Source organism: Elephas maximus, chromosome 4 (genome assembly GCF_024166365.1).
Source record: "Elephas maximus indicus isolate mEleMax1 chromosome 4, mEleMax1 primary haplotype, whole genome shotgun sequence".
Taxonomy (NCBI): domain Eukaryota; kingdom Metazoa; phylum Chordata; class Mammalia; order Proboscidea; family Elephantidae; genus Elephas; species Elephas maximus.
This window is the reverse complement of record NC_064822.1, coordinates 57,201,438-57,228,452: the sequence shown is the minus strand read 5'-3', so window position 1 is coordinate 57,228,452 and position 27,015 is coordinate 57,201,438. Positions and strand designations below refer to the sequence as shown.

Below are 27,015 nucleotides of genomic sequence, written 5' to 3'. Positions count from 1 at the left end.
CAGAGCACTCCCTTAGGGAAGCTGCAGAGCCTGCTGGTTTCTTCAGTCCAGAACTAGTACTATGTGCTATGTGAAAAGAATTCAGAAGCCGGACCTTTCTTAAAGAGCTGTGTAATAGACATACAGCAGTAAAATATGAAGCAGACACTTGTTTAACAAATTAATGAAATTAGGAATTTTCTGAAGATGAGATTGTGGTAGTTTTCAACACTGCATAAATGCTATCTTACTGCTCTCTTTAACTCTTTTTATACAAAAGACCACCTAGGCACAAAAGAAAAAGGCCCTACCTGGCTAGTACTCTCCTGGTGAAAGGGAGCCTTTCATTTTGACACTAAAGATCACAGTTCTTGCTGTAAATTGCAGTGATGCTTAATAGCCTTAGAGCTCTGGTTTTGATTGATGGGATTTTTCATGGGGTTCTTGTTAAAGATAAATAGCGGTTTTAATGTTATCAGACTGGAAAAATCTTCCCCTTTTCTACTGTAAACCCTAAGCCAAACTTCAGATACGAACATCTTATTGTCAACTTAACAAAAAAGCATGCTATGGTAGTAGTTTAAATACGGTGTGATGGGATGTTTGATAAGGCTGCTGCCTGATGTCATCTCTCCTACCCAAGTACCTGGGATTTCACCAGTTCTTTATTTAAGTAAGCGTCTCTCTGAGCTGCTGCCTTTTAAAATGCAGGTATTTCTAGGAAGGGTAACACATTATCACTTACCACCTTAGCACACCTGGGATGCCTGATCACTAGGATAATAAGAACAGTGAGTGGCTGGGGAAGGAAGAGCTCAAAAAAGGACAAAATTGTCAGATTAATCTCTTCAGTGTAGCCTAGGCCTGGTGATAAAGCATCAGGATCCTCAGGATTCTCCGACTTTAGGCTGCTTGGTACGTCCAGAGTACATGTATGGGAAATCAATTTTGAAAGTCTTTATCCTAAGTTCGAATCAATATATATTTATTCCTAAAAGGTTATTACAGATGGATGTCACAACACAACTAGCAGGAAGGTAGGCTCTTAAGCAGTGCCTAGTATGCTGCAACCCATAGGCAATGGTGCTGTGGAAAGAGCCACATGTAGGAGTAGCTGGGGCTGTTGTTTATTTGGATTGGCCTCCTCAGGACGTGTGCAGTCGGAGGATTTCATGATTCCTCAATCTTCTCTTACCAAGTGTAGAGCTCACTTTCTCACTTGCCTGCTTCTGAGAGTTGAGCCGCCTCCCTCTCCAGCACCTTCTTTCGGAAGAGAAATAGAAAAGATCTAGTGATCTCTCTCCTCTTGAACAAGCAAGGCGAAACTTCGCAGCAGCACTTGCTTTGGAATGGGCCCTCCTTTTCATGTTTGGCTATCCCCTCCATGTGGAAATAAAGCTGTGTGGGGCCATTTGAGCCCTGGAATGTCATGGCTTTGCCCATACTTTATGGGGGAGTTGTGCTCACAATGTGGTGAGCTTTAAGCATTCATTTAGCCAGACTAGACTGGAAATGTCCCTGGAGTCTCTCTTTCTCACCCTTCTTCACCTAAGTCAACACTGACTACAAAATTCTCTGAGCTTTAGGGGGCTGTGGGAATATTTTTCTTCCAACCCCAACCTTTCCCAAGAGCTTTCCAGTCATATCACGTACTTTCTTCCTTCAGCAATCCAAAATTAGTAACATACAACTCCAGGCCCCCCACACCACTGCACATAGTTCTCCATGAGATGGTCATGTGTGTCCAGAAGGTAACACAGAGCAGCCCACATGACCCCAGAGCTTTGATAAGTAATGCAACCCCTTCCCTGGCCCCTCTGAGTTACGGGCCATGAGTTTGTATCATACCAAAGGGTCATTACATCATCTTTCCAGTCAGTCAGGAAACACTGCCCAGGTAGTGTATTGGGTTGGCATTTAAAAAAGAAAAAAAAAGCAAGATCCATAGCTCTCTCTAGAAGCCTTTCCGGTCTCTCCCTGTCGTACTGTTCGAGAACCAGATACCTGGTGCTGGAAACAGCAGGGTGCAGTCCTGGTGGGTGCACTGAGCACGTGCTTGCTGTGACTGGGGGAAACTTCTTTTTCCCTTCGTGCTTGGCCAGAGAGATTGGCTGAACGTGGATTGAGCTTTATGCTGGTTTAACACTTATAAATCTCAGCTGCAACAAAGCCATGTTCTTACCGCCCTGACAGTTTCAGCATTAGGTTTCTTATTAGTTGTTTGGAGATTTTTTTTATCCTCTCTCTTTTGACACTTTTCATTTCCGAGAGCCAAACCAAATACACTGGGCTGGCTAGCTAACCTGGCTGTGTCTACAATTCCCAGAACCCCACTGCTGTTCTGATGGATCCTTTGGCAAAGAGGGGAGATTTTCTCCATTTTGATAATGACAAGCCCTTAATTTGAATGTCTCTATTCACTTCAGTTAACAGATTTATAAGAGATAACGTGAGATACTACCAAATCAGCTTAGACAACTGTATCAGAATTCTGCCTAGCTGAAAAATCTGGTTCTTTATTTATAACACACTACCCTTTCTCAGGCCTCAAGTACTACATCAGCAAATCTTTGGACTTGTAAAGCCTTCTAGAGACCATCCTATCCATCTCTTTGCCTCAGAACTGTGCTTCTTCATTTAAGCATTCCACCCCAGCTGGGTGTAACCGGCTTATTCTTTGAGTGGGGTGATACATCACAGCTCCTGTGGTGTTCCAGGAGCTTTTCTACATAAGAGATGATTCTCCATTCTCCTGGCTTTTAAAAGGGGCCTGTCTCAGTCATCAGTGCTGCTATAACAGAAATACCATCAGTGGATGGCTTTCACAAAAGAAGTTTATTTCCTCACAGTAAAGGAGGCTAAAAGTCCAAATTCAGGGTGTGAGCTCCAGAGGAAGGCTCTCTCTCTCTCTGTCGGACTTCTCATCAGTCTCCCCTAAACTAGGAGCTTCCCTGCACAGGAACCCCAGGCCCAAAGAACGTGCTGTGCTTCCGGCACTGCTTCCTTGTGGTATGAGGCCCTCGTCTCTCTGCTCGCTTCTGTCTTTTGTATCTCAAGAGATTGCCTCAAGACACAATCCAGTCTTGTAGATTGAGTCCTGCCTCACTAATGCAACTGCCACCTATCCACCCTCATTAACGTCATAGAGGAAAATCAGCCAATACCAGGAATCATGGCCCAGCCAAACTGATAAACACGTTTTGGGGGGGACATAACTCAATCTGTGACAGGTCTAGTCAGACAAATGTAAATCTCCTGTTGGCTTTCTGGGGGTTTTCCTGTTCCTGCTTTTATCTTTTATATCCATGTTTTCAGTTTTCTTGCCCTACCCTTTCTCTGTCCATCCCCCCTTTTCACTTGTTCAGAGAAGGTATAACACCTATATTGTTCGACCTTTCATGAAAGAGGGTAACCTGGGAAGTTGTTGTAGGCACAAAATATCACATAGAAAAAACTAAAATGAACTCAGCCTGGGAAGAATGTTTTAGGAAGGAAAGCACCCAGCATTTTAGAAGTGTCTGGACATAAGTAGGTTAGAAATTAAGGCATTGGTATATTAGTGGCATCTGCAAATACAAAATAGAATCATCGGATGAAAGCAAAACTTGGTGCTGGTATACGTCCAGATAAGTGCTAGAAACCGGATTATTGCATCCATTATACTTGGTTGGTTACAGCTCCTGCTGTATGAGAGGAGATTAATTTAGAGTGACAAGTGTTAGCAGGAGCCCTGGTGACCCAGTGGTTAAGAGCCTGACTGCTAACCAAAAGGCCAGCAGTTCAAATCCACCAACCACTCCTTGGAAACCCTGTGGGGCAGTTCTACTCTGTCCTATAGGGTCACTTTGAGTCGGAATTGACTCAACAGCAACGGTTTTAGTTTTTTGGTTGGTATCAGCAGCATGTGTTTTGGTCCTGTAGATTGCCATTGACCCCAGTTCATTTATCCACTATTACCTGGGTTTCTTGACCTCACAGTTGTTGACTTTCACAAAATCATAATGCTGACTCTAACTTTCAAAAGAATAGTAAGCAACAGTGAATAATACGACAACCCTAAAATGACTGGTAGTTAGCTAACAAGCCCAGATTTCTTCTAAAACTTTCCTCTAGGGAAAGGAATACTTCCTCTTCTTCCCTACAGAGAATTTGTGCATTTGGAGACAGAATTTGATCCCCTATTAGCCGCTGGTTGGGCCTGAGGAATAATACATACTAGGTTGTCCTAAAGCAAATAGTTACATCAATCTAACCTATGCTAGCCAGTTTACCTTTTTAGGCCTTGGCTCTCACTTGTAAGTTTCCAGAATTGCACTCTAGTTTTCTAAGCTCCCTTCTAGGTTTATGATTCTAAATTTCAGCATTAGCCTGCTTTGGATCTAGCATTCGACTGCTTTTGGATCTACGTTTAGGTCTAGTAGATCCACAGTCAGCTATTTGCCTGGGATGCAGTTGAGGATGGCAGCAGTATGGAAAACTATATTATGAGCTTTGTTTTTATACAGATTCACTAAAAATATTAACTGTTACCTCCTTTAGAACCTAGGGAGTTGCCAGTTTCGTATTGTAGAGTTTGCCATAGCAAGGAAGCAGAAAAGCTCTTGATTTGTTCTTAACCTTTGAAAACTAAAGGTATAGCTACCCTAAGACATATGACAATATAATGAAAACTATAAAACACTACCACAGGAAACAAAAAGTGACCTTCATAAATGGAAAAACATTCCATGCTCTTGAATTGGAAGACTTAGCATTGAAAATGTCAGTACTACCCAAAGGGATCTATAGGTATAATGCAATCCCAATCCAAATTCCAACAACATTCTTTATTGAAATAGAAAAACGCACCACCAAATTTATATGGAAAGGAATGAGAACCTGAATAACCAAAGCAATATTGAAGAAGAACAAAGTTGGAAGCCTCACACTCCTCGATCTCCAAACATATTATACAGCCACAATAATGAAAACAGCCTGGTACTGACTCAATGACAGACACATAGACCAATGGCATAGAATTGAGAACCCAGAAATAAATCCATCCATCTGTGAGCAGCTGGTTTTCAACAAGGGGTCAAAGTCCATTCAATGGAAAAGAAACAGTCTCTTCAACAAGTGATGCTGGCAAAACTGGATATTTATTTGCAGAAAAATAAAACAGGATCCATACCTAACACCATACACAAAAACTAACCCAAAAATGGGTCAAAGACCTAAATGTGAAAGACAAAACTATGAGACCTTAATTTTTTTCAGTAATAGAATAGCAAACACAACTACAAATACACACGCAACAGAAGACAGGTTAGATAACTGGAATCCCTTAAAAATTAAATACTTACCCTCATCAAAAAACTTTATCAAAAGAGTAAAAAGAACCTACAGATTGGGAAAAAAATCTTTGGGAATGATATATCCAATAAGGATCTAACCTCTAAAATATATAGACAACCAACAACTCAACAGCAAAAAGACAAACCAATTAAAAAATAGGCAAAGGACATGAGCAAACACTTCACCAAAGAGGATATTCAGGCAGCCAACAAACCATGGAAAGATATTCATGATCATTAGCCATCAAAGAGATGCAAATCAAAACTGCAATGAGATACCATCTCACCCCTGCAAAAATGGCACTGATCAAAAAAAAAAAAAAAAGAAAAACAGATGCTGGTGAGGTTGCAGGGAGATTGGAACCCTGTTCTACTGCTGATGAGATTGTAAATTGGTTCAGCTACAGTGGAAAATTGACTGGTGCTTCCTCAAAAAGCTAGAAATAGGAATACCATGTGATCCAGCAACCCCACTCCTAGGTATATACCCTAGAGAACTAAAACTACTGACATGAACGTATATAGGCACACCTGTGTTCATTGCAGCATTATCCACAATAACAAAAAGGTGGAAACAACCTAACTGCTTATCAGCAGATGAGTGGATAAACAAACCATGGTCCATACACATAATGAAATACTATGCAGCCATAAAGAATCTGAGTTTTCAAAATATATCATAACATGGGTGAATCTGGAGGTCATTATGCTTAGTGAAATAAGTCAATCACAAAAGGACCAATACTGCATGATCTCACTATTGTAAAAAGACAAGAATATGTATACATATAGTAAGCAACAGTCTTTGGCAGGGATGGGAGGGAAAAGGAGGAGGAATTGCTTTCTAGATAGTAGACATTTTGTTGGTTTTAATGTTGGGTAAGGCATTGCCGAATAAGGGTGAAGTCAGCACAACTTGACCGAGGTAAAAGATGACACTAGAAGTACACAAGAATAAGGGACAATTTTGGTAAAAGCTACAACATATGCAATTTTACAACAATAGTAATAACAATAAAAAAATATGTGTGTAGTTAGATATGTATGCTTATATATGTATAAGTAAGCATATATATATTTGTGCTGCATATATATTCATATATAAAATCACATATATATTTAAGATCAGTTATGGATACGTCCTAGACATAACCAAATACCTCACAGGATTAGTTTACCGGGTTTGTGGGGGTAGAACCATAGTCTCAGGACACCTTGGTCAATTGGCCCATCACAGCTCATAAAGATAATGTTCTATATCCTAGTTTGGTGAGTAATATCTGGGGTCTTAAAAGCATGCAAGTGGCCATCTAAGATACAGCTAGTGGTCTCTACACATCTGGAGCAAAAGGGAAAGAAGGAAACTAAAGACTCAAGAGACTAGTCTAACATGACTAATAGTCTGCACAAACCACGGCCTCACCTACCCTGAGACCAAAAGAACTAGATGGAGCCTGGCTATTACTACCAACTGCTCTAACCAGGGACACAATAGATGGTCCTGGATAGAATGGGGGAAAAAATGTAGAACAAAACTTAAATCCCTAAAAAAGTCCAGACTTACTGGACTGGTAGAAACTAGAGGAACCCCCAAGACTATAGCTCTGGGTTACCCTTTAAACTTGGAACTCAAACCACTCCCAGAGGTCAACTATCAGCCAAAAGACAGAGTGGCTTATAAAATAAATCATACCACCTGTGAATACTGTGCCCCTCTAAACAATTATCTAAATGACACCCACCAAGCAGCACTGCCAAAGAAACAGGCCTGGTGACCTGCATCCATAAAGAGTAAACCCCAAGCCCATTACTGTCAAGTTGATTCCAACTCATACCAACCCTATAGGACAGAGTAGAACTACCCAACAAGTTTCCAAGGCTGTAATTTTTACAGAAGCTACATCTTTCTCCCGTGGAGCTCCTAGTGTGTTCGGACCACCGACCTTTTGGTTAGCAGCTGAGTGATCAGCCACTGTGCCACCAAGGCTCCTTTCTATAAAGATTATAGACAAGAAAATCCTATGGAGCAGTTCTGTTGTGTAACACGTAGAGTCTCCATAAGTCACAAAAACAGCAATAACAACCAATTCAGAAATTGTCTGGCAAAGGAGTTTATTACAAGGAAAGAGAAAAGAAAGGGAAAGACCCAATAGCAATCTCATGATCATTCCCTTTCTAATGGGCATTGCACAGAGCCTAGGACCGTGGTTGCATATACTTCAATCTTATACACGTTCCCATGTGCTCATGCATGCAGCTGGGGTGAATGGAGACATCAGAAAGAAGCCTGGGAGATTCAAGCTGCAAACTCAGCCTCATTTTAAATCAATATTCTGTTGAAATATCAAGGAAGAAAGGACTTTGGAATTAGTCTTAATCTATGGTAAATGATCACGTGAGAAATTCTTGAAGAGCAGCTTCAGTTTTCCTCGGTACTAAGTGCTAGAGGGAGTCTACAAAGTCAAAGAGTAACCAAATGCCTGTAGAAAAACAAATGCCTGGGCAAGAAATATCCACCATGCTTTCAGATACGTCTAACCAGATAATTTTTATGTTTTGTTCATAAATCTTATGGCAAAATACACTCAGTTGATTCTATTGTTCAAACATCCAAAGTGGGAAGTCTTCATACATCCTAAGCAGATGCAGGTAGACAGCCTGCAGATTCAGCTATAGGTCAGGCCTGACCATGACCAGGATCCATTTCAGCTTGACTCTTTAGGCCATTATCCATCAGCTCTTTCAGAAAGCTCCAATAATCATGCCAGTTTATAGCTCAGGCCTCATGGCCTATGCATTCTAGGACCTAGCTGTTAAAACCTCAAGTTTAGATTCTTGTCTGCTTAAACCAAACTAGGCATCTCTGTATAATTTCCTGTCCACCACCAAACCATGTGCAGAAAGAAATTAATTTGAGTCACTGCCAGCCACAGATGAATATATTCAGTGACCCCTCTTGTAACCATCCCTTTATACCCATCGATACATCCTCCACTTTAACCTCATCCTTTGTGACTGTGAATTGAGAGTTGTTTACCTTGAAATAAAGCCAAGTCTACAGTATTCTTAGCTATTTTCTCTCTTTTAAGAATTCCTTGTATTGTGGATTTCTAGTAGCTTTGCTTGACTGTGGAGAGGAGATATAACACCTAGTCTACAATCTTGACCTGTGCTGTACAGTACATATCTGGGGCAGTTTCCCTGAATCAACCAGGCCCCCTCAGCTATACCTCTATTCCTTCATCCAACCCATAATTGTGTTCCTTATCATTCTTCATCCTGCCTGTTCTCTGTTATCTATGTTTTGTTCTCTGACAGGAATCCTAACATTGAAAGCAGGAAGGAGGTGCGGGTGGTTTCCCCTCTAGCCAGCCTTTCGTAGCAATGCTTTTGTTTGGTGTGAGGTTATAGAATAGCATCTCTGAAATATCTCAGTTTCCTTCTGAGCTTCCTCCATCCTTTTCTCCCCTCAGCAGTGGTGGAGGCTGAAGCATTCTCCCCTTCCCCTCTGCTGCACACACTTCCAGTGTGTGTTGCTTTGAGCATTCAAATTGAGTTGCTGTTGCATTTGTGATTCTTGGCATGAGTCCCTCTAGAAATCATATTACCACTCTGAGTTCAAGGAGGGCTGGAAAGGCTACTAAGAACAAGAATACATTATAATAACGTTCAGCAGACGAAAGCCAGAAAATCCTTGCCAGAGGCTACTTTGGTATCCTATCTTTATCCCATATTCCAACTTTTGAGAATTCTAAGCAGAGTAGGGTGGTAACAGTGTGTAGTTTATGTGCCCTGCTATCTAGCAAAGATCGGTATCATCAGACAGTTATGATTTGAAGATGCTTCGAATTTGATCTTAAAGGCTCTTTGAAAGCTATCAGTGCTTTCCCCAAGATTAATGTCTGTTCCTTTAATTCACTCATCACTCATTTTTAGGTTGTCTGTGACATTTTTAGATCTATATGCAGCATATTTTGCTAGGCGGCATTGGCATATAGAAAAGAATTCACCAAGGAGTTTGCAGAATAGTTGGGAAATTAAACTTAACCAATTCTTGAAACAAATACAAGAGAAAATACATCCTGTAGCAGCGGTCACTTCTGACTAGAGAAGACTTCACAGAAAAAAAGGGCAACTCATCTCAACCATGAAGGATGAATAAAATAGAGAAGAGAGATGTGGGAGGGGGTAAGATTGTCCACAGACTGGGATGGGAGAACTACGTTAAAGACAAAGCAAAGACAAGGGAATGGCAAGTCTATACCAGGAGATGAAATTGAAAAAAAATTGAAAATTGGCTAGACTGTAGCTGCCATGCCAAAAGTGTGGACTTTATTTTATAGGTACTTGTTGTTGTTAGGTGCCATCGAATCGGTTCCGACTCATAGTAACCCTGTGTACAACAGAACAAAACACTGCCCAGTCCCGCGCCATCCTCACAATCATTGCTGTGTTTGAGCCCATTGTTGTAGCCACTGTGTCAATCCATCTCATTGAGGGTCTTCCTCTTTTTTGCTGACTCTCTACTTTATCAAGCATGATGTTCTTCTCCAGGGACTAGTCCTGATGACGTGTCCAAAGTACATGAAATGAAGTCTTGCCACCCTCGCTTCTAAGGAGCATTCTGGCTGTACTTCTTCCAAGACAGATTTGTTTGTTCTTTTGATAGTTTGTGGTATAGTCAATATTCTTTGCCAACACCATAATTCAAATGCATTATTTAAGAGAGTTGGAAGAAGAAAAGGGACCTAATCCAACCTTAGCTATAATTTTAGAAAGATTATTAAATTACTAACCTAGGTAATCCATTTTAGTACTTTTAGAAAGATTACTCTTACACAAGGGTGGAGTGATAGTGATTAGGAAGCTATTGCAATAAGCAAAAGATGATAGAATGTGACAATTTACAGTCATGGCCATGAGATCAGAAATGAAGAAACTAAATAAAAACATACTCTGGAAAGGGCATTAGCAGGAAATTCACGGAAAAAAAATGGCAATAAATATCTTTTTAAATGTTTCACCTTAATTTTTGGCTTCACAACAAATGAAAAAATGGCAGAGAACTATAAACAAAACCGTCTTGTATTGGCATGGTTGAGGTTTGTTTGTATTCCCTGTGTAGCAAGAAAGTAGGGAAATGGGTACCCTTATTTACTGTCTGTAAAGTGAAAATATATACAACTGTTTTGGAACAGTTTGGCAACACATCAAAAGCTTTAAAGAAGTATATACCCTTTAACCCAGGAGTTTTAAGAAAATAATTACAGCCATGCAAAGATTTATGTAAATAAAAATTCAACACATTAATATTTACAGTAGTAAAAAATTGAGAACTAAATTTCTATAATACGAATTAAATAAATTACAAAACATCCATAAAACGGAATACAATGCATCCCATTTAAAAATGGTATTTTAGAAGAATATGTAATCACATGAATAAATGTTTATAGTAATTATTAAATGAACAGTTTATAAAACAGCATGAACAGTATGATTTGGTGTGTAACTGGAACATTCACAAAGAGATGTTTATCAGCTATTTGAAAAATACAAGTCTAAAACTCAGGAGAGAGAAGGGTGCAAGGGTTATAATTAAATTGACGTGATGCCTTGATGTTATACTTAGGTGATGTGCATAGAAAGGTCATTATACTATTCTCTTTTCTTTTGTATATATTTGAAATTTTCTATGATAAAAGTTTTTTTAAAAACCCACCTCAAAAGAAAGTAGATTAAATGTTTTCATGCATCAAAGCACTTAAACAATAAGTTTAGTAAGCCCGATAAGTTAGTTGCTGCTAATATTACCACTTTGTAAGCCAGGAGTAGAAAGGGTTACCCAAGCACAGGATACAGTGAGAAAAACAGAGGAATTTCCTTAGACTTCTGGAGACCCTTCCATGTGTAGGAATGAGCAGAAGGAAGAGAAAGCAGCACCAAGACAGAGAAGAAATATCTGGGCAGGGAGAAGAGACCCAGAAGAATGTGGATGTTCTTATAGTTAGGAAAGTCAAGAGGGAGAAAAAATTTAGAAGGAGGTGGCTATCAGTGTCAGATATCACAGAAGGGTCAAATAAGATGAAGACTGAGTAAAGACCATCGGATTGAGCAGTTAGGAAATCCTAGGGCTTTTGTTTTGTCTTTCTTTTAAGTTTTAAAGTACAGTTGAATGAATTATGCATGAAATAGCAAAGTACACACATCGTAAGTGTACAGCTCAATGGATTTTTATACACATATAATGAGCACCTGAAATAAGAAGCAGGACATTCTTAGCACCTCAGAAGCCTCTTTCTTGCCTCTTTCCAGTCATTACCCTAGCCTCCAAGGGTAACTCGCTCGGAGATTAGTTTTGCCTATTTATATAACTCTCTAAACATGGGATAATACAGTATTTAGGGTACAAAATAGTATGTACAGTATAAAAGTACTCTTTTGTGTCTGGCTTTCTTCATTCAGCATCGTGTTTCTGAAATGCATCTATTTTATTGTACATCGTTATAGCTCATTCATTCTCACTGTGGTGTAATATTCCAGTGTATGAATATACCACAATTTATTTATAATTCAACTGTTGAATGATAAATTCAACAACATTTGGGTTGTTCTCAGGTTTTGGCTCTTGCAAATAGTGTTGCTTGTCCGTGTCTTCTGGTGAAATTACATATTACGTAGAAGTCCAGTTGTTCAGTCACAGAGTGTATGTGTGTTCAACTTTAGCAGATACTGCCAAATAGTTTTCCAAAGTGGTTTTCCAAATATACACTTCTACCAGGAGTGTGTAAGAGTTCCAGTGGGCTCCATATCCTTGCCAGCCCTTGGTGTTGTCTGTTTTTATTAATTTTAACCTTTCTGGTGGGTACAAAGTGGTATCTCATTGTGATTTAAATTTGCATTTCCCTGATTGACTAATGAAGTCGTGCTCTGTTTTATATGTTAGCCATTTCAGTGTAGTCTTTTTTAAGATTTCTATTTAAGCCTCTTGCCCATTTTTTATTGTTATTTGCTTTTTGTTACTGATCTGTAGAAGTTCCTTTATGTATTCTGGATATGAGTCCTTCGTCTAACATATGCATTGCAAATATCTTCTACTCTGTAGGCTGCCTTTTCACTCTCTTAGTGGTGTCTTTTAGGAGAAAGAAAGTCTTAACATGATCCAGTTTATTAATTTTTTTTTTCCTTTGCGATTAGCACTTTTTGTGTTTTGTTTAAGAAATCTTTGCATCACCTAAAAATGTTATCCTATGTTTTAAGATTTTCTTGTTTTACCTTTCACATTTATATTTATAATTCATAAGGAACTGATTTTGTGTATGGTATGAGGTAGGAGTCAGAATTTATTTTCATATAGACCCACCATTTATCAAAAAGACCATCCTCTCCCCACTGCACAGCCATGTCACCTTTGTCATAAATCAAGTGGCCGTGTATGTATTGGTTGTTTTTTCTGAATTCTCTCTTCTATTCCCATTTATCTATACATCTGTTCTTGGGCTCATAGCAAATTATGTTAATGACTGTAGCTTTGTAGTAAGGTTCTTCTTCAAGATAGTAATGGTCTTCTTATAGCTTTTTTTTTTTCAAGACTGCTTTGGCTACTTGCATTTCCACCTAAATTTTAGAATCAGCTTGTCCGTCTACACAAACAAAACTGCCAGGGTTTTGATTTAGATTGCATTGAATCTATTGATTAGTTTGGAGAGAAATAAGATTTTTACAATATTGAGTTATCCAGTCCATGATCATGTTATATTCCTCCACTTATTTAAGATGTTTTTAATTTCTCTAAGTAATGATTTGTAGTTTTCAACATAGAGGTCGTGTTTTAGTAAACTTCTGAGAGAGCAATTTCAGTGAAATAGCAAAAACTAAATTCATAGGTATTAAGGAAGGAAGTGAGAAGCAGAGACAGCAAATGTAGACTATGCTTTGAGAAGTTTGATGGTGAAAGAGAAAGATTGCTACTAGCTTGAGAAATGCAGATTCAGAAATGCATTTCAGGATGGGAGGGATTTGAGTGTCCTGGTAAGACATGGTGAAAGATCAGGGCAAGGGGAGTGGCTGGATGAACACAGGGTTCATCGAAGGGGTAAATGGAAGGGTAGCTCAAGAGCATGGGTGGAGAACCCTGTTAGCCTGGAGAAATAGGAACCAGGAGTATTATGGGGTTATTTTGAGGTAGGATGTTTTATGTACATGTTAACCTTAGTGACAATTTCCTCAGACTCACCAGTTACTTGTACAGTAAACAGTACTGATCTAGTGTGAGTGCTGTGGCCTTTGCCACTAATAGTACCAGATCCCACATGCAGGATGCGTACGTCAGTAACGCTTGCTGCCCTCATGGTCATCCTAATCATATATTCAAATCCCTATTCCTTAAGAAAGAGTATATTATTTTTAGTTTTATATTTTCTCTTCTGGAGGTACAAACTTCTGTGATTCCAACAGTTCCTTTCTCCAGAGTATCTCAGTTAAATTGGGATTTAGTGGAAAGGGGCTTTTCCACTAAATCTCGCAGTGCCTAGAGGTTTAAGGAGTGTTTTGTAGCAGATATTTTATACATGGGGGAAACAAAGGTGCTAAGAGATGAAACTTAATGCTTAAGTTATAGAAAGGTTTTGTAGGATTCATGGGAACAATTGTTTTGCAGTTTAGTGAAAATTATTTTACTATGGAAGTGTTTTTAGGTTTTGTCTGTCTTCAGATACAAAACTTTCAATACGTATGCAGAAAATTGCATCTCTGTATCTAGAGAGGAAATTATGTAAACTTTCGTGCTGCACATAGTTGTGGTGTATGTAAGAAAGTAAAAAAGAAGGTATTATTTTTTACTTCAGTATTTGCAGTCGCAGAATTAGCCTGCCAGTATTAGAAACTAGAGAATTGGAAACAGAAGATCTTGATGGATTATTCAGTTTTACAATTCATTATGTTTGGATTTATAGTCTTAATCAAGGAAGGGAAAAATGGAGAGAGAAGTAATGAATTAATTTTGACTAAGATTAATAGGAAACCCTGGTGGCATGGTGGTTAAGAGCTATAGCTGCTAACCAAAAGGTTGGCAGTTCGAATCCACCAGGTGCTCCTTGGACATCCTATGGGCCAGTTCTACTCTGACCTATAGGGTCGCTATGAGTTGGAATCGACTCGACGGCAGCGGGTTTTTGTTTAGGGTTTTAAGATGTAATAAATATTTTCATTAAATCCCAAATAATACAGGTTTGAACACTTGGGGAAGTCTTTTTTATTTATGTTAAGCCTAAAGGGACCTTTCTTTTGGGAAACTGAGAAGTGAGTAGGCGTGAGGGAGTATGGGCAGTAGATAACCGGTAGAAGGAGCAAAAAAGCTTGAGTTAGAAATGGCAAGTTTAGATTTCAGAAGTAAAAATATACCTTTCCCAATTTATCCATGAAAAAATAAAAAGTTGCCATCGAGTTGATTGCGACTCATAGCAGCCCTATAGGACAGAGTAGAAGTGCCCCATGGAGTTTTCAAGGAGCAGCTGGTGGATTCGAATTGCCAGCCTTTTGGTTAGCAGCCACAGGCTATTAACCACTGTGCCACTGGGCTCCGTAGGACCTACTATATACAGAAACCATACAAAAACTTCCTTTTTTTGCATCTAATGCACGTACTAAAGAAATATTTTAACAAGGTGCTAATCCATTTCAAGATTTGTTTTCACACCTATACTGTGTAACACATCTGTCTAAGTTTTTAGTTTGGTTATTTCACCTTAAGTGGTCAAAAGTTTTAACAACATATTTTTCTACTCCTTTGACTTCAGAATGACTAAAGCTTTGCATTTCAAAAACAGCAAAATAAAAATCTTAATTTTAAAAGTAATTCCAGTTTCACAAGAGGGGATGATCTTTGGGATTTTTTCAAGCCAGGAAATTTTAGCATGTAATGGATCAAGTGCCAGTGAAATCTCTCCCTGGTCAGCCATGCCTGCATTTAATACTGGTTTCAGATAAAATTCAAGCCATGCATAATCCCTGGAGAGAAGAGGAAGGCCTACCACAGATGGAAAGCAACTCCAGCGGATGAAGGAACACTTCCTTCTCTAAACTTTTTGATTCTTCTGATCCCCTCTATTTTTAAACACCTTTTCCCAGACAAATCACTCCTTAAACCTTAAAAAAAGTGTAGCCTTATAGTCTACCTCTGTTGGTTTTCTCTTTTTTTCCCCCCTGAATTTTGTTCTGTCGCTTCTAGTTACTGTTTTTCCACCAATGCTAAATCACTCTTCCCCCTTATTGTTTACACCCTCCTGACATTTGTAGGTAATAATCACATTCCCGCCCCTTAGTTTTACTTTGTTCAGGTCTACATATTTAGTTCTTCTAATCCTGCCTGATAAAATGATCCTTTCAGCTTCTTAGTCATGCCTTCCATTTTTCTTTAAACTTTTCTAGTTTGTCTCCATTTTTCTGATAATGAGGTGTCTGAAATGGAACACGTGGCCTAAGTGAGGCTTCAGGGAAACCATATAATGGAATGTGGGTCCTCTGAGGGGTAGTACCCAAGCCTGGGCAGCCCAGAGGCCTTTTGTCACGCAGACAGAGCTGGGATTGCTTCTGTAAAGGCCCAATAATCCCTGCATTACTAAATACCAACCAACAGCCCAGTGCCTTCCCTCCTCCATGCCTTAAATTCATACTATTTTTCCATTTGGAATGACCCTTTTCCTGTCCTTTGCTACCAAATGCCACATTCTTTAAGAAACTTTCCCTTCTCTCTCCTTCTTCCTTATGCCCCCAAAAAAACTAACGGCTTCCTCCTTCAAAGTCAAGAGCACTTTATCTGTAACTCTCTTTGAGCATTTACTACACATTGTTAATAAATTTTCCTTTTACATATTGCCTTAGTAAGCATACTGTGCATACATTCTTATATTTCTTACTGGTTTTTCTGTAGAATATGCTCTTAGAAGTAGAATTATTTGGTCAAAGCATATTACAATTAAATTTGCTTGATGAGACCAAATTCCTCATTGATCTCTCTCTATTCCCACCGATGGTTGTATAAGAGTACTCATTTCCCTAAACCCTTCCCAACACTGATTGTTATCAATCTTTAAAGCTTATTAATGAGGTTAAGTGTTTTTTATATGCATATTAGCCATTTATATTTCTTCTGTGGGTTTTTGATTCATATCTTCTACCAGTTTTTTCTATCAGTTGTTTTAATTTATATCTCCCCTGTCTCCACATAAATGTTCTAAATTTCTGCTTTGTCAAATTTACCCTTTTTTAAAAATTTATGGCTTCTGTGTTTAAAAGCACTTAAGCATTCCCCAGCCTAAGATTATAAAATTATGCCCCTAAATTTATTTCTAGTACCTTCGCTGTACAGTTTTTAATTTTGTATTTTTAACCAGTTTGAAAAGTCTATGTGTGGTATAAGGCAGTAATCTAACCGCAAATAGTCCCAGCTGACGTAACACAATTCACCGATTTCAAATGCTTCCTGATCATATTCTGCATTTTACTGATCTACTTTTAACCACACAATACTCTTCTAATTAGTGTACTTTTTATAGTTCACCATGTTCTGTTATCTGTAGGCCAAGTCTCTTATCATCCTTCTTCCTTCAAAATGCCTTCTTGACTCATGTATTTAAACTTCAAGATAAATTTTAGACTTAATAGTGAAGTTCAGAAGCCTTGGGGATTTGTCTCGGGAATATGTTTATAGTATACCGTTAGGTGAAAACAAAACCAGTTTACAAATAGTCTAGATAATGTCATCGCCATTTTGTTTCTAAAATTTGCACAACTATATATTAAAGTCTCAGAATATATGACAAAATGTATAGCAGTGGTTATCTCTAGGTGATGGTAGTATTGTAAGTGATTTTTTTTTTTTTCTGGTACTTTCTTTTCCAATCTTTCTACAGTGCATATGTAGTTCTTTTAAAATCAGGGGAAATGAACCTGAAAAATTGTTATTAAACTAAAATGTATTCATTAGTAACCTTATGATTATCAGCTTACTGTAAGAGAAATCAAATTATACTTTAAAAAAATTCGTGGGAAATAAGTATGTGACTAGTAGAGAGGGAAATGTAAACTATAAAACAGCGTTGTCCAGAGTAGTCCCCTGGGAGGGATTGAGATAGGAAACTGAAGCAACACAACCTCACAACCTCCTCACTTGCTTTGCATGGTTGACTTTGGTTCCATTGAAGAGACCTGAGAGTTAAGTTAGCCTTTTCACCTAGCGGCATTTCTGGGTTGTTTTCTGTGTAGCTGAATTTAGAAGGCTCTTGACCTTCTAGGTTTCCCCATTTCAAAGGTTTGTATTCATGTGACATAGCCAGATCTTGAGATGCGCCAAGAGTCAATGTGGTTTAAATCTGGCCTCACATGTCCTGGTCTTTTAGTCAGCATTTAGCAAAAGGAGGATTGCTAGAACTGTTTCTAACTCTTTGATATATTTGAACAAGCATCATGCTAATTCTTGACTCAGAGCACCTAGAGTTCTATCAGAGTGGAATTAAAACTTGGTCCTCTTTGCTTTTCAACCTATATGCTCTTTGTGGTGTTCTCATCTATTTCATAACAATAACAGTAATAATACCTATAACAACATCTCATATTTATCAAGCATTTCCTATGTGTCAGTGAACTAAACACTTCATATGACTTTTGCATTAAATCCTTAAAACAACCCTGTAAGTGTTATTATTGTTCCACTTTACAGATGAGAAAACCAAAGCTCAGAGAAGTCACGGTCATACAAATTAATAATTGGCAGAACTGGCATTGAAACCCAGGCAGTCTAACTCGAGAGTCCATGTTCTTAACTAGACTTTAAACTCAATGTTTAATTTCCCTCTTTTCTTTCCTAAAACCTGCTCTGCTTCCTGTTTTTTTTTTTTTTCGACTTATTTGCCCAATGTCCCGTTTTAATTTTCTGAAGTATTCTCCAGTTTCTCTCATTTAACTCCACCTCCTATTAATCCTACCTTTAAAAAGTCTCAGATCTGTCTGTCCCTCTTCACGTCCTCAGCCATACCTTAGTTTTAGCCCTCCTTTTTTTTTTTTTTTTAACTCTTACCTGGACTTCTAACAGTAGCCTCCCTTGTAGTATTCTGCCTTTTGTTCAATTTAGCATATTTTTTTTTCTTCTAAGTTATCTTCTAAGACAATAAAGCTGATCATGTCACTGCACGGTTTCAAATCTCCTGGACTTCCTTTTTTTTACAGATTAAACCTCAACTTTTTAACTTTACATACACGATTTGACCCCAAACTGTCTCTTCAGCTTTAATTCCTATCAGTCTCCTCCCAATGCCCTTACTGAACTTTTCACTGTTCCCTAGATCTGGGCCAAGCCCTTTCATACCTCCATGTATCTGCATTTGTTTCCGCTGTTCAAAACCTTTACTAGTTGGATCTCCATACAGTTGCCTGTTCAGCCTTCATGACTCAGATCACATATTAACTTTAGTAACAATTTCTCAGACTCCTCCAGAATGAACCAGCCATTCCTATATCATCTCACATAACACATGTTCATGCCTTGGTAATGGCCTTTACTGCACTGAGTTGTAATGTATCATGTACATGTTTGTCTCCTCCAGTAACCTAAATGGGTCTTCAGGTCAGGGACCAAATACATTAGTCTTTCAACACTTACCACATAGCAAACCAAAAACTAAACCTCTTGCAGTCGAGTCGATTCCAACTCGTAGCAACCATATAGAGCAGGGGAGATTTGCCCCATAGGTTTCCAAGCCTGTAATCTTTGGGGAGCCAGACTGTCACATCTCTAGCTGAATTAGTAGGCCAAAATAAGGTGGTCCAATGTATTAAATAAAAATTATACTTCGCACAGAAAAAATGACAATGTTCATGTGTTGTGAAGAGTGTAACCAATGTCACTAAACCGTTTGTATAGCGGTTGTTGAATGGGAACACAAACTGCTGTGTAAACCTTCACTGAAAACACAATAAAATATTATTATTACTTTTTTGTTTGTTTTTAGAAGATGGTACCTAGCAAATGGGGGAAGTCTTTCAAGTTTCTCTAGGGCAAGGACCATTATGCCAGAAGGCAATAGCAAGATCAAGATCCTAGCTAAAATAATCCTTGTACCCTTCTTCTGCTTCCTGTGCATGTGTGTGATATTGTGGTACAGTGGAGAGAACATTCCAACTGGAATAGAGGACCAGGGTTGGAGTTCCAGCTCTGCAAATTACTAGCTTTAGGCCTTGGTCTAGTCACTAACTTCTTCTGAGCCTCATTTTCGTGAAGACACATTTGGCATTTACTTTTCCACTTTTGTTACTAATTTTGATGCAGAGGAGCTTTACATAGGAAGTGCCTCTTTTCATCATTTCTTTATTAATGAATAATAATTCTTAACTCAGTACAAATAAGATTGTTTTATTTTATCTGAAATCATTTCTCCTTTCCCTTTCAGCTTCGGAATGAGTTAGAAAAAGGTGAGCGGGACAATGCCGAACTGCAGGAGTTTGCCAATGCCATCCTCCAGCAGATAGCAGATCATTGCCCTGACATCCTAGAGCAAGTGGTCAACGCATTAGAAGAGTCATCATGACCCTGCTTCATGGCAGTGTCTAGCCCAGCAGCCTGATACAGTCAATCCGGGAGCCAAGAAAGGAGGAGTATGAGGAACAGGCACCCAGAAACGTTTTAGCACCAAACACTACAAACTACATCCTATCTTGATCAGTTCTTCAAGAGTGATTCCAGCACCATTTCTACATCTGTCATCCTACTCTGCCTTTCTGCTTTGAATGTTGTCCCTACCCTAATTTTCTTGATTTCCTGAATGGGTAAGTGGCTGAATCTCCACAAATAACTTTCATCCAGTCATCAGCAGTGGAGAACTATGGAAGCTGGTGGCTCTGCTCTTACAGAGGGGCATGGAATAGAGAGCCCTCTTACTTTCTGTCCTTTGACATGAGAATTAAATCTGGAATTTACTTGGAGTTCAACATGAGAGAATGCCCCTCAGTGAACCAGAAAGCTAAGTGTGCTAACATCATAATAGGTGCTTTCTCCTAAAAGGGTGGAAAAAAAATCTCAAAAAGAGAGAGGGTATTAAAAAGACGGAGAACAGAGACTAAGAGAAAACCAACTCTTCCTTTTACTGTCTCTTGCTTATTTTCATGTGTAATGTTTTTTTGTGCTGCAAAAGACCTCTTTAAAGTGTTAAAAAGCAAAGATGTCGCTTTGAGGACTAAGGTGCACCAGACTCAACCCATGGTATTTTCAGTCACCTCATATGCATGTGAAAGCTGTACAGTGAATAAGGAGGACCGAAGAAAAATTGATACATTTAAATTATGGTGTTGGGGAAGAATATTGAGTATACCATCAACTACCAGAAGAACAAACAAATCTGCCTTAGAAACAAGGATGGCAAGACTTCGTCTCACGTACTTTGGATATGTTAACAGAAGGGACCAGTCCCTGGAGAAGGATATCATGCTTGGTAAAGTAGAGGGTCAGCAAAAAAGAGGAAGACCCTCAACAAGATGGATTGACACAGTGGCTGCAACAATGGGCTCAAACATAGCAGAGACAATGAGGATGACACAGGACCAGGCAGTGTTTCGTTCTGTTGTTCATTGGGTCGCTATGAGTCAGAACTGACTAGACGGCACCTAACAACAACAACAATATTTTATGCAGGGGAGCTGTAGGCAGACCTCATAATCACTTAGCAAACTCTAATACCCCAAGTTTGGAGTCTTCCCCCCAACCCTGTCTGTCTCGACCTTCCTTGCACTTCTCACCCAGTCTCTCCCTAGCCTTTCTTGTTTAAGACCTTTGCCCTGTTACATTTCGTTTGCCAGATAAAATGTCTCAAATTGGAAGAAAGAGAAGAGGGGTTTGACTTGTGAGGCACTGTAGTCACCACCTACGGCTTTGCTCCTATAGAAGATGACCATTCCTTTGGGTCAGGCTGGTTTCTCCTGAACATCTCCCTCATCAGCACTCAAGGTCCCTGGACCCCAAAAGAATGCTGTCTTCCTTCCCATCACCCATGTTGCAGAGCCCTTGCAGCTCAGTGGTTGCTGAAGTGTATAACCTATCTTCCCTCCTGTGAGCTTCATACCTGACTCTTAGTCCCAGAACCACGGCTGCACGCAGTGCCTAGAACCTTCTTCTGACACAAATGAGTACTGCTTGTCCCACACACATTTCTTCTTCCATTCATTCAGAGAGTGTTTATAAACTGCATACTGTGTGCAAGCCACTGTGCTAAGCATCCATCCTTGAAAAATCTCTCTTCAATGAGGGAGAGGATTCTATGAGAAATCCCTGGTTGATTCAGAGTAGTAAAAAGCATACCCTTCCCCTCCCTCATTTTAATAGAAGATATCTTCTTTAGAAAAGTCTTTCATAAATCAGCATTTCTAATTATAATGGAATTGATGTCTTTAGGGAAGTCGAAGCACCTATTTCTGCAGGATCCCATTTTGTGATTCAGAATTTTGGTGGTGGTTGTCGTTCCCCTGAAAGAATGAACTGTTCAGGGAACTATGAATATCTACTTGTGGGTAGTGGTTTCTCAGCACACCAACGTGCACCTTGTGGAACTGGGCTAGCTCCACTTTGCAAATCAGAAAGCTGACCCCAAAGTTGCAAATCCAGTTGAAGGTGTTGGCATTTTGAAGGGCATTTTTCCCAAGCATAGACAATGGCAGTGGTAAATAATCAGGCACCAAGAAATAAACCACTTAACCCACATCTAGCCCTTTGACCAGCTCTACCACCAGACACCCACCAGACACTCACATCTTCTAAGAGTTGCTAGGCCAAATGATTTCGTCTTGCATTTTCTACTCTCCCCTTCCCCCAATTACTCACCCAAAGAATTTAACGCTGCCTGTAAAGTCATCACAGCCATCAGTCCAGTATCTTGCACCACCAGCCTTTGACTGTCCCATTAACTTATATGGTCAGATTCCCAGCTGCTCTTATTCCCCGCTGTAAAACAATCCCTCTCCCTGTGAGAAGCTGTGGAGGGTTCTTTATCGAAGGTTTAAATGGACTCTGCTCGTAAACGTCTTACTGAGATGCTTCCTGATAGTGAGGCTGGCCAAAGAGGGGTGCAGGGGTTAGGGAGTAACTGGTGGTTGTTTGTGGTCAATTACCTCAATTCCTTTTATTTATTGCATTGCCCATAAATCGTACAGAAAGCCCCTAATACTTCAGGGCTGGAGTATTGGGATCTCACTTTACCTACCATAATGCAAAGAACTGAGGTATGATAACACCCTTCACAGGACCACAGCAGAACAGAAAGCAGAAGTGGCTGGGCCTGGCACTGGCCTGCTGTTCTCTGCCTGTTCTGGCAAGGGAAGGCATCAAGCAGATCTCCTGGACTCCATCCATTTGGCCTTTATCATCAAATACAATACCTACCACTCTTGTCCACTTAGTGTGTGACTCTCACTGTACCTCCTTCCTCCCCCTCTTTATTTCCGTCCTCCCCGTAACTTTCACGTCAGAAAACTTATGGAAGCCATCTGTGGCAAACACTTTTAAGAAGAAAAATTTCTGGGACAGACATCATCTGGCTGGCCTCTATGAGCCATAGCAGGGAATCGCCTTGATCCTTCTTGGGTGGTGATCCTGACATCTCAAATGATTATGAAATTGTTTGGCTTTAGATGAAAGTAAACTCTGGCTAAAGTTTAATAGAACATGGCCTGTCTTTATATTGTAGGGGCAAAGTTAATACCATGTCTAGCATTTATAATGTCCTATTGAGTTTATACAATTCATTGAGCCAACATTTATTAAATACACAACTCCCATCACACTAGGATTCCATGGCTCTCTTCTGGTGTTCATAGTTTCACAAGGTCACTCAACTGCTATCAAAAGTCTGTAGCCTTGAAAACTCAATGCAAATTACCTAATGTCCACCAAACTCATCCATTCCATTGGCAAGTCTGCTTGTCCATTAATACCTGAAGGTCTGTACCCCAAATCAAGATCATCATAAAGGTGACGGTGAGAAATGGGTAGAATCCAACCTGGGGTTCATGACTAAAGAAATACAATGTGAGTTTCTCATCTTTTCATACCCCTATTCCAGGTACTCATCCAGTTATTGATGAAGTATCTGAATTGAGATTTTTCAAGGACTTGGATACCATTTGAATTGGAAAAGTTTTTAAATAGGCTTTAACATATTATGAAATATGAATGGGAACCCCCAGATCTGTCTCAGCTCTAACATTGACCTTGCATCTTACAGTCTAAAGAAGATTCAGGTACTTCTCTCTCTTCCTTTCACTTTGGCTTCAGACATAACTAATAAAGCCAACTGGACCTAAAGCTACCTTCAGTGTTGATAGTGATGATGTGACTTGATGTTTTTGTCAATAAAAATCTATTTGGTTTTTCCATGAGGGGCTCGTTGGCTCCCCAGAGTGAGAGAAGTGGAAGGGGGAAGTCATCACAAAGCTTTAGTCAACTGCTGAACTGATCCCTCCCCTGTTCATGGTCAGGATCTGCATTTGGATTTGCTGCTAGAGAGTCCTGCTGATTCCAGGTCCGTCCCATTCTCCTCTCCAGCCCCATTACTTAAGCACTAGGCCCATTGACTACCCTCAGGAGTTTGAAGAAAGAGCAAAACGAGGAATATGTCGCTGCGTAGACTGTAACCTTCACATGGCCTCTCCTAAGTCCCAGTGGGGCCCTGTGTCACCAGTATCAGTAACATGCATGTCTGCCTCCCCAACCTCATCTCCCCACCTGCAAGAGTTCAGAACTATGGAAAAGGGGATGAGACGAGAGAACAGACTGCAGTACAGCAAGGTGCCCTTTGCTGCAAGGCCAACCCATCCATCACTGCCAATCCCTGGGCTTCTCAGGACAGTGACTTGAACCATTTAAAGAAATGTTTTTAAAAGAATCTGGGTTTTCCCCCATGTGAACTAAGGGAACATTTAGGCAAGAAAAAATATACAGGGAAATCCTTCTGAACAAAATGGCTATCTTTACCTACTCTTTTTAATCAAAAACCATTTCCAAACTTTTTAGTGTCAAAACTGTAACCAAGTGTCTCCTAATTTTTTCCAATGTGTTTGGCAAGTGTTGTGACCCTATTGTAGGTATTTATCCTCCTGACTCTTTTGGGGGAGAGGTGGTTTTAGGGATTGATTTGAGGGGAGTGGTTTTTTGTCCCAGCCCACCTCCTCTTTGATTTCTCTGCTTGTCGATATTGTCTGTGTGTTTCAGAGAACTGGGACAGTTATGTTGTGTCCATTGTTGAGATTATTAAAATTTTAAAAAGTAGTTGTAGAACTGAAAAAGAGCTGTGTTTTAAAAAATGCAAACCAATATCACATTCATAAAGGAATTCAAGCTATGGGGCAACCAGACTCCTCCCTCTCCTACCAAATTGGCTTAGGTGGAAGCTGGGCTAGCTTGCAGGTAGGTGACTGCCTGGATGAAAGAGACAACTGCTGAATAAAAGGAATATGAATCTGGGTGCTCAGAGAGTCCCAGTTGTGCCAGGGTTTTCCTTTATCTTCAGGACCTCTGGAGGGAGGCCTCAAAGCTCACACCCCAGAACCACCCTCACCCCACATTGGTCCCAGCTCAGTGTACCTAATTCTGTGTGGTCATCTGGGCTTGACTCTGAACCACTACTCCTGGCGGCAGCCTGTACAGGCCACAGAACCTAACCTCTCTCCTGCCGACTTGGTGCTATATCATCCAGCGACCCATCCAGCATGGGCGCAGCACTGGCCAGCCTGGAGCCTACAATTCAGGTAGAATGAATTGTACTCAGATCTCAGTTCCTTCTGGCTTCAGTTCCTAGATTTTTTGGCCCCAAATCTCCCAGGTCCAAGATAGCTTCCTTGGCCCCAGAGATGGTCAGGAAAGGAAGTGAACCCTGCCGAAGCCAGAGAATCCACCCCTGGGCCAGAGCCAGCACTGCGGGCCCAGCCCTTCTTTCCATACCACACCAGTATTGCATTCATCCTCTAATGCAGCTAGACCTACCTGAGGGCAACACACCACCCATCCTGGCCTGCCTGCCTGCCAGCCAGCCCCTATGCAGGACTAGCCCAGGAACCTGCCAAACACATCCGAGATCCAGGATGGGGGCTTGGGGATCATCTGGGATTGGCTTCCCTATGCTTCAGGCGAGAAGTGTTGCACTTTAGTGGAGGCGCTGAGGAGCACTGGGTACTGACTCCTTGTAGCTTGAGTTCCTTTTGGTAACAGTAGCAGCCTAAATGGTGGTGTCTGTGATGCAGACACACCCACTGCCTTCAACTGTATGTGTGTGTGCTTGCTGGAGTCATGTTAACTGACAGGATGACACTACAAAGAAATTGTGTTCTATTCAACTTTGCCTTGATAATTACTGTAAACACTTTGTTCATTTTTTTTCTTTTTTATTCACAAACTAAATCCATCAGGAAATTATAAAATTATTTAAAAATTCTGTGCTGTGTCCTTTGAGCCTCATCTAGGTGAGATGTGTCCTCAAATGCTAAAAAAAGCCAGGAGAGGCCAGCGGTCCCCAAGAGGTCAACTCCAGTTCTAGGTAACCCGAGAACCAGGGATGCCCAGGGTTAAGGGAGGGGGGTGATTTACAGCCCACTCAGCCCTGAACAGGATCTGGTTCCTTATCCACAGGCCTGGTGGGGCGATCTCATCGGGGAGAAGAGTAAGCTTCCTTTAGGTTACCACCTCAATTATGGATTGGCAGCCCCTTAATTGCCTTTCAAAGTCAATTTCCACCTCCCTTCTTCCTTCTTTACACCCTAGGCTGTGAGCCAGGTCCTCATTTCCAGTCTGTGTTCCAGAGCTTAGAGCAAGTAGCCCACTGCTGAGGGGTCATAGAGCGGTTCACACCGAGATGGAAGAGCACCACGGATGGTCACACCTTGAGAGGGCTTTGTTCTGGGATTTGAGCTTCACTGAGTTGTATTATGATGTATTAACTCTGGGACCTTGGGGCTGTTTCAGCCAGCAAAGTGTAAATAGCAAGGTTAAAAGGGAGCCAAAAGCACCTATGCTTTTGAAGGTGGTTGTGATTTTCAGCTTGGATATTTGTCTTGGGCCTTATGCACAATAAGACATTATTTTGGAGGATTTATTTGATGAGAGTTAGTTTTCTGCTTAGCTTTATTTCTGTGTTTACCCCAGAAAGGAATCAGAACATCACTGCTGGCTGCACTTCCTCCCTCTCCTTCGCTCTTAGTGTTGGCCACTGCGCCTCGGCACTCAGGCCTTGTAATCTGAGAGCCAAGCCTTGCTCTTCCTGGTAGGCGCACACAGTGCCCAGATTCCATCCCCTCCTCACGTTCTCCCGCCAGAACAGCTGTTCTGAAGCTCTGCCAGGTGGAAGGGACACCTGGGAGACATGGGGCCACTTAGAAGCAGGACTCTGAAAGACCGATGTTACTCATAATTCCATCATAGGAAGTAGGAGCAGTTTTACTAGCAGAATGTGTATTATACAGCACAGTATGAAATCACAGCAGCACATGTGTCCACAGAAGCTGTCGGGCTACACTGCTCCGCTGTTTCCATTCATCCTGTGGTCTACCAGCTCTCAGTTGCAGGCAAATGGGCACAGAGACCACGGGTTTAAGGAAAATATGTGAAAGAAGAACTTTAAATTGAGAATTCCATCCATTAACTTGATTTTCTCTCTGAATTGGGAAAAGACCA

At 40.4% G+C, this 27,015-nt stretch overlaps 1 protein-coding gene across 6 annotated transcripts in view; it reads left to right on the top strand.

Moving 5' to 3' along the window:
- Window positions 1–25,780, top strand: part of ERC1 (ELKS/RAB6-interacting/CAST family member 1) — a 530,770-nt gene extending 504,990 nt beyond the window's left edge. For all 6 annotated transcript variants that reach the window (XM_049885108.1, XM_049885107.1, XM_049885109.1 and 3 more), the window contains one exon: window positions 19,757–25,780. In XM_049885108.1, coding sequence (XP_049741065.1) covers window positions 19,757–19,894 — 138 coding nt within the window. In that variant the 3' untranslated portion in view covers window positions 19,895–25,780. The remainder of the gene's footprint in view (window positions 1–19,756) is intronic.
- The last annotated feature ends 1,235 nt before the right edge of the window (window positions 25,781–27,015 follow it).